Source organism: Leptinotarsa decemlineata, unplaced genomic scaffold, assembly GCF_025532065.1.
Source record: "Leptinotarsa decemlineata unplaced genomic scaffold, Ldec_3_MD MMD2_P_RNA_scaffold_7, whole genome shotgun sequence".
Lineage (NCBI taxonomy): Eukaryota > Metazoa > Arthropoda > Insecta > Coleoptera > Chrysomelidae > Leptinotarsa > Leptinotarsa decemlineata.
Genome location: NW_027412534.1, coordinates 5,668,145 through 5,681,515, shown reverse-complemented (window position 1 = coordinate 5,681,515; position 13,371 = coordinate 5,668,145). Strand labels below are relative to the sequence as shown.

General features: G+C 33.1%; 1 protein-coding gene across 2 annotated transcripts in view; it reads left to right on the top strand.

The window, feature by feature from the left end:
* LOC111516193 (protein rhomboid) overlaps positions 1-12,737 on the top strand; it is a 73,588-nt gene extending 60,851 nt beyond the window's left edge. For both annotated transcript variants that reach the window (XM_074170265.1, XM_074170264.1), the window contains exons 3-4: positions 5,845-6,165; positions 12,031-12,737. In XM_074170265.1, coding sequence (XP_074026366.1) covers positions 5,845-6,165; positions 12,031-12,381 — 672 coding nt within the window. In that variant the 3' untranslated portion in view covers positions 12,382-12,737. The remainder of the gene's footprint in view (positions 1-5,844; positions 6,166-12,030) is intronic.
* Positions 12,738-13,371: the final 634 nt, after the last annotated feature.

Sequence of the window (13,371 nt, the reverse complement as noted above, 5' to 3'; positions counted from 1 at the left end):
TTAATCGGTAGTAAATTTTGTTTATACTCGTATGAGCTAATATTCAGGATATCTGCATTCGATTGCAACTGGTTCAACATTAGTTTGAACATGATTAACTCACCTATTACATTATAAAAATAAATCTGTAGTGAACATAGAAACGTCGGTTATAAATTGTGTATATCCTATAACATAATAAACTATCTTTCGTTCATCTATTTTCGAATTAAGGTCATGATGAAACATTCCAGATCTTAAGAATTTCATAATTTCATACAAACATATGGGTTTCATGCTAAGAAATAACTTTCAGACACAAACTGGAAGGAAAAGCCCTCTCGAAACATCTACTTTCATATAAACATTGAATACGGAATAAAAATATCCGGAGACCAAACCAAAGCTCAACAAGAATGTTTTAAACGTATTAAAGCCAAATTTGAAGAGTTCATAAGAAATGGTGATGATTTAAAAATAATAAAATTTATCAACAATAAACCGACCACAGTAAACAAAAATATTACTTCACAACAAAAAAACCGATGAAGGACCCTTATATCCACCTCTTTACTTATATCATATACATGAACGCCCAAAGTTTGCTGCATAAAATTGACCAAATACAAATAAGAATTTTATATTACTCTCCAAAAATAATTTTAGTTAGTGAGGCTAGAATAACTAGTGAAATTGAAGATTCAGAGATCAAACTGAATGGTTATAGTCACATTTGATGTGATTCTACAAATCGGCAAACCAGGGGTGTTGTGATTTATGTGAAGGATGGTATACAGTGTTCAACAAAGAAGACTTACATTTTAAAAGAAATAACTGGTGTAAGGTCATAAGAGTAAATTTTAATGTGTGTCAATGGTTAGTGGGTTGTCTTTATCATTCTCCATCTAACTCGGATTCTGCATTCTTAGAAAACCCGAAAAATATTTTTGATAATATCTTTGTCAATGATAAGCGTTGCATTCTTGTAGGAGATTTTAATTTAAATTTCTTAAATAAAAGTTTTTATGCGAAAAAAATCAAATCTATGTTTATGCAATATGGAAATGATCAACTAGTACTGGATCCTACCAGAATTACTAATAACAGTGAGACTCTAATTGATTATGTACTAACTAATAATAATTGTGCAAACTGTTTTGTCCATCCTACTACTAAAATAAGTGACCATTCATTGATATCTATTTGTCTCAAAAATAACAAACGAAATAAAAGCACTTCTATCAAAAATTATAGAAACCTTGGTGAGCGAAATTTGGATAAAATGAAACTAGATTCAATTTAATGTGATTGGGATTTGAATTCAACAGATGATAGTGTCATATATTTCAATTTACTTAATAACTGTCAATCAGTTATCGATAAAGTTGCACCAAAAAGTCTGTCACTATAAAAGTAACATTCCATGGTTTGACAACGAAATTTATTATAAAATAAAACAACGTGATCAGATATATGAGGATTTTATTAAAACTATTGGGGTGAATAGAAATGTCAAATAGAAATAATTTAAGAAACAGAGAAATGAAGTAGTAAATTTATTAAAAAAGAACAATACTTCTTGGATGGAGTAGATATGTATAAAAATAACTCTCAACTGATGTTGAAAACATTAAAAAAACTTATAAACATGAATTGCCAAAACTTTCCGAGCAGTATAGAATTTATCTTAACAAACCAGATGTATATTGTTAATAATACAACTGAAATAGTAAACGGATTTAACTACTACTTCATTACTACTATTCAGCAAATTGTTGATAGTATAGATAACGTTCAAGATTGGAAATTCAATAATTATAATCTATATCCTAATTTTTCCAAGTTTCATATATTAAGAATGAATGAATTACGTCTAATTGTTAACTCCTTAGACAACAAAAACGATGTTCATGAGATCTTAAATTCCAAAATGCTCAAAGTCATTTTTGAAACATGTGGACATACAATTTTAAACCTTGTAAATACGTCTCTTCAATTTTCTGAAATTCCAAATTTTTTGAAAGTTAGTACTATAGTTCCCATTCAAAAGGTAAACAATACAATCAAGGCCAGTGAATATAGACCTATAAATACATTACCACTAATAGAATAATATTTTGAACTAGTTGTTTATAAGCAGGTACTTGATCATGTTGAAAAAAATGAAATTTTAATAAATTATCATCCTGGATTTCGTAAAAAATATTCATTTGAATCTGCATTACAACTACCTTTATCTAAATTCATGAAAGGAGTTGATAACAATAAATTTGTAGTAGCTGTTTTCCTTGATCTGAAGAGGGCTTTTGAAACAATTGAACGTAATATTCTTCTAATGAAATTAGGAGGTTATGTCATTGATGGTGATGTTTACCAATGGTTATCTGACTATTTATCCCATAGAAAGCAAAAAGTCAGAGTTCAAGATAATATCTCACAGGAATTGAATATACATATAGGTGTGCCTCAGGATAGCGTTTCAGGACCTCTGCTTTTCATCTTACACTTAAATGACATAAACTTGTTTATAAATGTTGATTTTATAAATTTATTTGCAGATGATACGCTATTGGCATGCTATGATACAAGCTTAGATGAAGCTATTGATAAAATGAATGCCGCAATAAAGGATGTAAATGAGTACCTACTGGCAAATAAATTAAAACTGAATAAAATGAAAACTAAAGAAATGATTATTACAACAAAATATAAATGGAACAGCCTTGATTTAAATAAAATAAATCTACAAATCGATAATGAAAATATTGAAATTGTATCATGTATCAAATATCTTGGATTCCAGTTAGAAAATTTATTACTTTTTGGCAATCATCTCGATTATATATGTGAAAAAATATCTGAAAAACTATATTTCCTTGCAAGAATTTCTGGCAATTTATCCACTCAGTCTAAAATTACTGTGTACAATGCGATCATTCAACCACATTTTGATTACTGTGCTTCTATTATTTTCTTGTTCAATCTAAATCAAACATCTCAATTACAAAAACTTACAAATCGTGGTATGCGAATTGTTTTAAAAGTGAATAGATTCACTGAAATCGTAATTATGTTACAAACTTTGCGGTGGCTACCAGTTTCTTTACGGTTGTATTACTTAACTATGACATTTATATATAAAATTCTGAATAACTTATCACCTTCATATTTTTCTGAATTTGTTAGTTTGAATTCAGAAGTGCCCAAATATGCCACAAGAAATCATACTAATTTGCATTTATGCAGAACAAATAGGAGAAGTGCCATGAATTCTTTATTTTAATTTTTTTCTTTTGTTTGTTTAAAGGCGTCGACTACGAGGTCATTGGCCTTCTACTATTAGTTTGTTCAACATTTAATTTCTTCTTCAAATTTTTGAGTATAGCCCAATAGCTTTCATAAATTTGATAATTCTCTCCAGACTTTCATTATGATCTTTCAAACATTCCTTCATAGAATTTGGTATTTCAAATCGTTGTCTAGCTTCATCATATTGGACACAATTTAGCAAGATATGTTTCACTGTTAGCCTCTGTCTACATTGTTGGCATATTGTTCATGCCTGAGAGCATGAATATGTTGGTTAAGTTGGTATGACCTATTCTCAAGCGTGTAATCACAGTTTGTTCTCTTCGTGTATTTGGAATAGAATTGTTGCCTCCAGGGTGTGATTTTTGGCTTCACCTCTTTCAATTTTGATTCTCTTTCCTCCCATTCAGTTTGCCATTCAGTTTGTTCAGTTTTGAGGTAGCTGATGAGATGGTTTTATTGGGACACTCTATACTTATAGGAAAATGATCCGTCATATTATCACCAAGGCAGTACCATCTGAACAAAGGAGCAAGAGTTGATAAGCATAGGGCAAGGTCCATGGCTGATAAGGAGCGAGATCTCAGATTCAGAAAAGTTCCTTCGCCACTATTCAGAAGTGTGAGGTTCAGATCATCAATAAACTCTTCAACTTTCCTTCCACGAATGTCAAGTTTTTCAGATCCCCAGAGTGGGTTATGGGCATTAAAGTCCCCCACAATCAAGTAGGGTTCTGGGAGTTGGTTGGCTATTGTTTTAAGATCATTTAAGTTCCAGTTGTTGTTGGGTAGGTAGATACTACAGATTGTCAAGCTAAATGGAAAGTCTATGTGAGCGGCAACTACCTCAAGATCTGACTGTACTTGGATTGTGTTACCGGGAATATTGTTTCGGATTAATATAGCTACTCCTCCTCTTGCTTGAGATTTGGTATACCATCTTTTCTATAGCTAACGTATCCTGTCATTTGAAAATCCTCTTGAGATTTGAGGTGGGTTTCCTGCAAGCATATACAATATGGATTTCTCTCTACAATTATTTTCTTCAGCCCAGGATAATGAAGATTACATCCATTATAGTTCCAGGAAATTAGGTTTTCACAAAAGGCCATGAGTGATATTGCTTTATTGATTGAATAGCATGACTTATGCCCTGAGCGGTTATGTAATAAAAAATATTTCAAGTTCTGCGGCGCCCTGTTGGTCGACCTCTCTTTATGTTCGTTCCATTCCTTGATTGAGTGGAAGTCGATGTTCCACTAGCTTCAGATTCTTCTTCCGAGCTCGGAGGGAACAAAACATCCGACCGCTTTCTTTTGGATTCAGAAGGCGGTGGTACAGGGGTGGGTGGTATGAATGGAGTTATTTTGGATGGTTGGGATGAGGATGATGAGGAAGGGGGGTTGGAGGGAAATATTTCATTTGGTCTCATATGTGTCCTCATAACATCTCTTATGATGTGGTTGAGATGAGTAGTTAATTTATCAATTACTTGACTAATATTCACGTCAACGGTTTGTATTGCCTAAGCATAAGATACATTATTTTTTGGTGTTCTTGGAGTCTTGTTTTTTTTGCTTCAAAATAAGGGATTCGCTCTATTGTCTTAATTTTTTGAATTTATTTTTCCCGTGTTAGTTCAGGGCAGTTCTTCGAATTTGATAAATGATTTCCTTTGCAGTTCACGCACATAATAGGTTCTTCACATTCTCCTCCGTGATCTTTTTTTATACAAATGCAGGTTTTCTCTGTTTCGCACCGTGAGGATATGTGTCCAAATCGTTGGCGGTTGAAGCATCTCATTGGTGCTGGGAAATACAGAGGAACTCTTAAGCTGTAGAAAGCGGCATGTATATTAGTGGGTAATTTAGTTGAGTTGAATTCTAAAATATGATTTGGTTCAATTCAGTTTGAATTCTTTATTTTTCAAAGGGTTTGTTTCATACAATAAATTGCCAAATGAGATTAAATCTAGTCCATCATTAAGTATTTTTAAAAAACAATTATTGAAATCTATCATTGTATTGGAGCTGCACCTTTATTGCAATGTATTTTTAATAGCATATGTCGTTATTTTTCAAACTAAAAATATTTATTTTCAATTTCTATGTTAGTAATATGTTTTATATAATATTGTGTATCAGGATTACCTATTTCAATAAATATATTCTTCTTCTTCTTCGTATTCTGTATATTACGATTATGATCTTGTAGCGTTATGATGCATTGCATTTTCTCTCTTTTGATGTTATGATGGAGTATATTATGATTAATTAGATGGACCAACCTAATCATCTTCTGTCATGGCTACCAAATTGACACAGACAGCAGAAAACCTGATTTTAGATTCTATACTGGCGATCTATTAGCACTAGAATCCAGAAATATCACTTGAATTTATCTTTTAGTCATAATCAACATAATATTTCAGCTCTCACATTCGACAGAAAAAGTTGTCACGAATGGCGTAAATTTCTATTTGAAAGGATAACGGAAATCCTATTTTTTCTCCAAAAAATATTTATTCTATTATATTACAATTTTTTATTTGTTTCAGATATTATTTCATATATTCGCCTCCAGCCATGTCCAAAAATGTCTCAGATTCGAACCCAAAAAACGCATCGAAATTTGGCGGTTCGTTACATACATGCTAGTCCATGATGATTGGTACCATTTAATGCTGAATGTTGTCATTCAGTGCATATTTGCTATCCTACTGGAAAAAAGACAAGGACATCTAAGAGTTGTCATTCTTTATATATTAGGCGGAATAACTGGTGTTTTGGGGGCATCTTGTATTCATCCGGACCTCGTGATTGGTGCTTCCGCTGGAGTTTACGCTCTTTTGATATCAAATATTGCGGACATTGTACTGGTGAGTATCAGATCAGCAAGAAAATAATCATCTCATGTTCAATACTTCGTCGCAATTCATATTGTCATACACGTTAATTTTTTCTTATTAGTCAGTGGGCTATGCATATGCAATTGGCAACACAACTGAAAGAGTCGACCTTCAATTTTGGAACGGTCACACTTGCAGACCGGTTTCGCGCTCCTTAGCCACTCGTCAGTACAAGATAGTGACCATCATCGACCTAAAGTCAATGATATTCCATAATTGAAAATCGAAATTCTTTCAGAGTATTTTATTCCTCTTCCTAAGCTGGAGCGAAAAACAAAATGTCACTCCATCTAGTGGACGAGGTACTAACCAACTGCATATCCGAAAGTTACCCGATTCCTCTGAATGAGGAAGAAAAACTTTTTATTAGTCAGTGGGCATATGCAGGAGATTTTCAGATTCCTGCACTGACGCCTGTCGGATATAACCCAACGCCGTTCGTGGTATTAGCCAGCGGAGTAGTTGTTTTCTGATAGGCGTCAGTCCATGCAACCTACTGTGTAGGTATATCCGAGACGGGCTGGAACATTTAAAGTTCATTTATTTAGATTTTCAAACATGTTGATGTCATTATTATATATGATCAATGATCAGTCATCGAATATTTCTGTTTTCATCAAGGTCATCAGCACTTTATGATAAGAACTAATAACAGTGATATCCAATGAATAATTAACCTCAAAGATCTAGATGTAGAAGAATAAACGGTTAAGTTCGACAGACAGAAATTATCCAAGTTAACAGAAATCAGAAGATATCAAAAAATCAAAAGACCGAGAAATTATACATACGTATTACAAAAATTTATATTTTGAAATCAAATTGTTAATATTCACTTTTCCTAACGTTCCTACAGAGTATTATTTAGTCAATTTTAGCATCTCAAAAAAACTTGTACGAATGTTTTTTGATATTATTCGATGTGCATCGTTTTATTATTCATTGTTTTCCGATGGACATTCATCAGATTCTATGTATGAACATTGTCGAATATTTTGATTTCCATTTTGAAGTATTTAATTTCAAAATACTCAGGTATCTCAACTTTAAACAGTCATCAAAATTATTTTGATATCTGTTAGTTTTGATATAAGGTACTTCGAAGCTTTGTTCATGATTTAGAACTGTTACTATTTCACAGTATTTACTTGGGATGTTTTTCCCCGCTTGTTCACGAGATGGACCAGTTATACAGAGTGCATTTCTTTAATGCCTCCTCCCCCTTTTATTTTTTGAAACTTTCAAGATCGCGACTGGGCGCCATCTGGGAAAAAATATCAAATAAAAAGGGGGTCTTGGGACATAATTTTTTGAAGCTCCTGACAAATGCTTCACAACCCTGGAATATAATGTCAATATCTTCAACTACTACAAAATGGCGGAACTTTTAATAATTGCCTCAATACATTGACATTCAATTACATAAAATGAGGTAATAAGCATGAGGTCATTACAGATGCTCAAAATGGTTGCCTCAAACTTCTTGGCATATGAACAGCCTATCCGATATTTCACGCCGAACATTTTCGAACACAGTAACGTCAATATCTCTACAAATACTTATTATTCTCTGCCATATATCCAATATTGAAGCAGGCTCAGTTTCGTAAATCTTTTGTTTCAAATAGCTCCATAAAAAAGTCCAAAGGTGTAAAATCTGGCGAGCGGGCTGGCCATTCTGTAGGACCTCGACGGCCAATCCAACGACCGGGAAAAGTAGTATCCAAATAGTTTCCTGCTTGTCTGGAGTAATGTGGTGGTTCTCCATGTTGTTGGAATACAATATCCATATCGAATTCATTAGGATTCGCTTCGACGATTTTAGTGATGAGAGGATCAACAGTAGTTTCCAGCATATTCAAATAGGTGCAGTTCCCCCTGTTAAATTTTGATGAATGAGGTCCTACAATATGGTTTCCCGAAATTCCTGGCCAAACGTTATTTTTTTCTGGATATTGGGTATGTGTTTCCCGGAAAATGTGAGGGTTGGCGTCACTCCAATAATGGCAGTTTTGTCTGTGATCATTGCCGTTTACAAAATTTTACATTTGTCACTAAAACAAATATTGTGGAGATAGGTATGATGCCTTGCAATGGTTTCCGTCATGATTTCGCAGAATTCTGTTCTTCGATCAGGGTAATCTTCAGTTAATTGGCGTACCATTTTAATGTTGTATGGATGATACAAATTCCTCTTCAAAAGTCTCCACACAGTAGACCTTACAAACATTCGCGACGGAATAAGTAGACTGTTCAGGATTTACTACCATCTCACCAATTATTTGCACTTGCTGTTCTTCCGGAATGGACGGATGACCTGGGGGCTTTTTGTTATGTACACTACTGGTAGTTGTGAATTTGATACAAGTTCCCTCAAATATTTTCTACAAATAGGACGATTCAGAAAACGTTCATTGAAAATCCTTTCGGTCACGTGAAAGTTAAGCGTTGCACCGTAAATAAAAATCGCTTCAATTTTTTCCTTCAGTGGACGAGAATTGACCATTTTAGAGATTGTTGACGTTGTACCTTTCTACTAGTAATACCGAAAACTAAATGAGAATGTTCTAACTGAACGATGACGTTCATTATCGTACTGACATTTTTTGTCTTTTCTATAAACAAAAAAAAAACTTGACAAACCTTATCGGGTTGTTAGGATTGCCATATGGCAGATAAAAAGAAATATTTCTAGAAATATCGATATTAATGTGTTTGTCTTCAAGAAATTATTAAATGTTCCGCTATTTTGTAGTAGGTGAAGATATTGACTTCACATTCTAGGGCTGTGAAGTATTCGTCAGGAGCTTCAAAATGATGTGTCGCAAGACCCCCTTTTCTATTAAATTTTTTTCTCAAATGGCGCACAGTCGCCATCTTGAAAGTTTCATCTGTCAATTTCACTTCATAATCCAGTCATTTAAGCTTAAATTAGGTAAGAATCTCGGAATTCGAGATACCCAGCTGTAAGTCTGTAAATACTTGTATATTGACACCCTAAAAGTTGTCTCAAAACCTACATATGGTAGGGTGTGAGCAACTATTAAATTTCAAGGTCAAAGGTCACAAAAATCGGTTTTTTTGCGCTTTTTTTGGGAATATCTCATTTCCTATGGGTTTTTTGCTATTTGTATTTATTATCAATATTGTAGAATACAAAATTCTCTATAAATTTTGTTTAGAAAATTTTTTTTATACGGTGAACCGTTTTCGAGATAGAGGGCGGAGAGCACGCGGTCACAGCATCACTTCAGGTCAACCGGTGCCTCCGGTCGAAAACGCGCCATATATAGTTGATGAACTATCGATAAATCAATGACTATAAATATTTGTCAATTTTTATTAACTATTATATTATATTTTATCATTTTCTTCATGCATTAAATCTATATTTATTCAATAATACTGATAACCGTTTACTAAAATTAAAAAATAATTAAGAGAAAAACTTAAATCATAATATAATTACATTCCCATTTACACTAATGACATTTTAAATAGAAAATAATTTAGACTACAGACTACAGTAAGAACGTAAAAGCTATGGAGTAGCAGAGAAGACCTGCTGCACTTTCAAAAACGTATAAAGTTTGTTTCGATGAAACAATGGTTGTACCAGTTACTCAAGAAAAATTCTTATCAAATCGAAATAACAAAGATGAGTTCATTAATATGTTAATTGAAAAATTACAAGCTACAAATATTACTACTAAACAAGCCAGAGATGATGCGGATGTTCTTATTGTTGAAACTGCAATTGAAGAATCAAAGTCTAAAAAAACTGCAGTTATAATAGGACAAGATATTGATTTACTTGTCATTTTAATTGGGCGTACACTGTCTTACGAACAAGAAATTTTCTTTAAAAAAGTTGGGAAAGGTAATGTAAAAACGGAGATATACTCGACTAAAAGTTTTGATAATTATCCTCATTCTAAAAAACATATTTTATTTCTGCACGCATTAAGTGGCTGTGACACAACTTCTGCGCTTTTTAAAAAAGGAAAAAATCATTTTTAAAAGTTTTTGAGAAACTGCCAAATTTGGATGAACTAGCTGCAGCATTTGAGGTAGAAAATTGTTTGGCCCAGAGATTATTAGAGAGTGGAACTCAAACCTTATTGGCAGTCTATAATGCTCCGAAATCTGTGAAAAGTCTCGATCATCTTCGTTATATGCATTACGTCAAGTCTACAAAACTTAATAAACCTGTGCAGCTTTCAAATATTCCACCAACAAGTGCAGCTGCTCATCAACATTTCAACCGTGTATATTATCAAGTTCAAACTTGGTTAGGACATGATTTGGAACCCCAGGTATGGGGTTGGGCAATGCGAAACGATTTTCTGGAGCCTATCATGACAATTTTACCACCTGCTCCAGAAGATTTGCTAAATATAATTTTCTGCAACTGCAAGAGTGGTTGTGGTTCGCGATGCGGATGCAGGAAAGCGGGCTTGCAATGCTCTTTAGCTTGTGGTCAATGTAATGGGCAAGCTTGTCTCAATGCTCTACCATATCAGAGCGACATTAACGAAGATGGAACCTTTGACCCCGAAATCATGGAAGAACTTGAGACAAATGTCGTTGAAGACGATAATGAAGACCAGTTTGAAATTTACCAGCAGCCAGAAGACGACGATGAAGAGGAAGAAGATGATTAAAATTATAAATTGTAGTTTTTGTACCCTTTATTCCATTTCTTTACTCTCAATAAAAATAAATGTATTCAGTGATATTTTTTAATAAAAAGATTAATTCATAATTTATTTGTTTTTTTTTCATCATGTAAGAAGTTATAAATATCAATTAGGTTAAAATTCAAATATAATTCCTATATTTTCATTAACAATTCTGCAATTACATGGGCAGGTAAGTGTTGTTAAATAAATCAATACTGAATAAAAAGTGGATAAGTTAGGAAAAAAATGATAAAATATAATATAATAGTTAATAAAAATTGACAAATATTTATAATCATTGATTTATCGATAGTTCATCAACTATATATGGCGCGTTTTCGACCGGAGGCACCGGTTGACCTGAAGTGATGCTGTGACCGCGTGCTCTCCGCCCTCTATCTCGAAAACGGTTCACCGTATAAAAATTTTTTTCAAACAAAATTTGTAGAGAATTTTGTATTCTACAATATTGATAATAAATACAAATAGCAAAAAACCCATAGGAAATGAGATATTTCCAAAAAAAGCGCAAAAAACCGATTTTTGTGACCTTTGACCTTGAAATTTAATAGTTGCTTACACCCTACCATATGTAGGTTTTGAGACAAATTTTAGGGTGTTAATATACAAGTATTTACAGACTTACAGCTGGGTATCTCGAATTCCGAGGTGAACTTACTATAATGACTGGACTATCAAAATAAAGTATTCATGCCTTAATTTCATTATCTCAAATTTCAATGTTTTGGGTCGACCCGTTCAAAAAATAAAGGGGGGAACATTAAAGAAATGCACTGTAGTTAACAGCATTTTGCTGTTTGGGTCGGATCTTTCCTGCACTGATCTGTAGATGTAAGTGTAGGTGATCTACTCGAATGATTTATGCATGGTCCTGCTGCTGGATGAACATGAAACATCAGCGAGAATAACTTCTGTGAGGTATCTTGCATAAACTTCTGTCGGATATAATTCAATACCCAGCGTGGTATTTACTAGAACCTACGGTGTGGGTAGTTGAAAGAAATGAATATTTTGAGATTTTATTTCGAAATATTGGTTTTCTCATATGACATTATCGATTTGTGACTATAATAGATCATTTATTTTAGTGTAAAGTCTAATCAGAAAATTTTCATTTTTGTTTTGTTTATAGAACTTCACGAGTGTCAAATATAAAGTCTATAGAGGAACTTCCATCGCCGTTTTGGTTATTTTTGACGTTATATACAACATAGTACACGTTTGTGCCAAGAAAGAACCTGTCATATCATGGGAGGCACATTTCGTTGGGGGAGCAACCGGGCTGCTCATGGGATTCGTCATTTATCGATGCCACGATAAAACCGAGAGAATGGCGAAGTTTAGCATTATCAACAAATCTCTTTTTTGGATTGGGCTTATATTTTTCGCCATTCTCTTCATCTCTTTTGTGATATTATGTGTTCAAATCAAGAAATGTACTCCCGTTAATGTAATTCATGTTAGATATGTATATTTCTGTTGAAATTTTAGACTATTGTTCTGATTAGTGGAATTCAGTGTTTGATACTTTTTATACATTTTTAACCATTGTTTATAATGATGTAATTATGATTAGATACGTATGTTTGGGATCTCATAGACTGGAAAAAATCCATCCATATTTTGATATTGAATATTTTAGATACCGTAAAACGGGACATTTTCGATCAAAGTCAGTGGTTTATTCGATATTTTGTCCCATTTATAACATTTCAAGAGCAAACATATATTTATCACGTACAAGGTTAGGAGACTACAGTTTTCAACTACATCTTCCTGTAGAATAGAGTCTTCGTTTTCCAAATTAAAATAAAATTATTTAAAATGAGATACTTTCAACCCTTTGCGTTTTCTTTCAAAAAGTTATTAACAAATATGTCGTCACTAACTTTGCTCAGTATAAACACGATTTCTTTTTTATGACAATTACAAAATTAGAATTGCTGAGTTCGGAGTCTCTTGTTCTTCATAATTTTTTTTAAACTCAGCAGGAGCTTCGCTATACACATCCGCTTCTTCATCGTCCACCCTTTCTGCATTATTTGATGTTATATGGTCTTCACATGGCGTCTTCTACCAGCAGGTTTGGCTAGACGTTTATCTCTTCTAGGACGAGATTGAGTTATACTGGGTGTAACTGAATAAGTGTAAAACATTTGAGGAGGTGATTCCTTATCGAAAAAAAGATATGATCTTTCATATAAAGAAATTTCATTTGAGCATCCCTTCTTAAGATACAGTCCCTTAAAGGGGGTACATAAAATTTGTATAACAATTTTTTTCACAAGCACTAAAAAAATTACAATATTGAAATTAACCTGACGTTTTGTACTACCAAAAAGAAACTTAGCCAGTAATTTATTTGGTTTACCCCATGGTTGTAAGGGGTGGAAAACGCAACCCCTAAAATTTATTTCCAATGTAACTTTTTGTCTTATTATTTGTTTACCATTCAAAAATTCATTTCCGATAG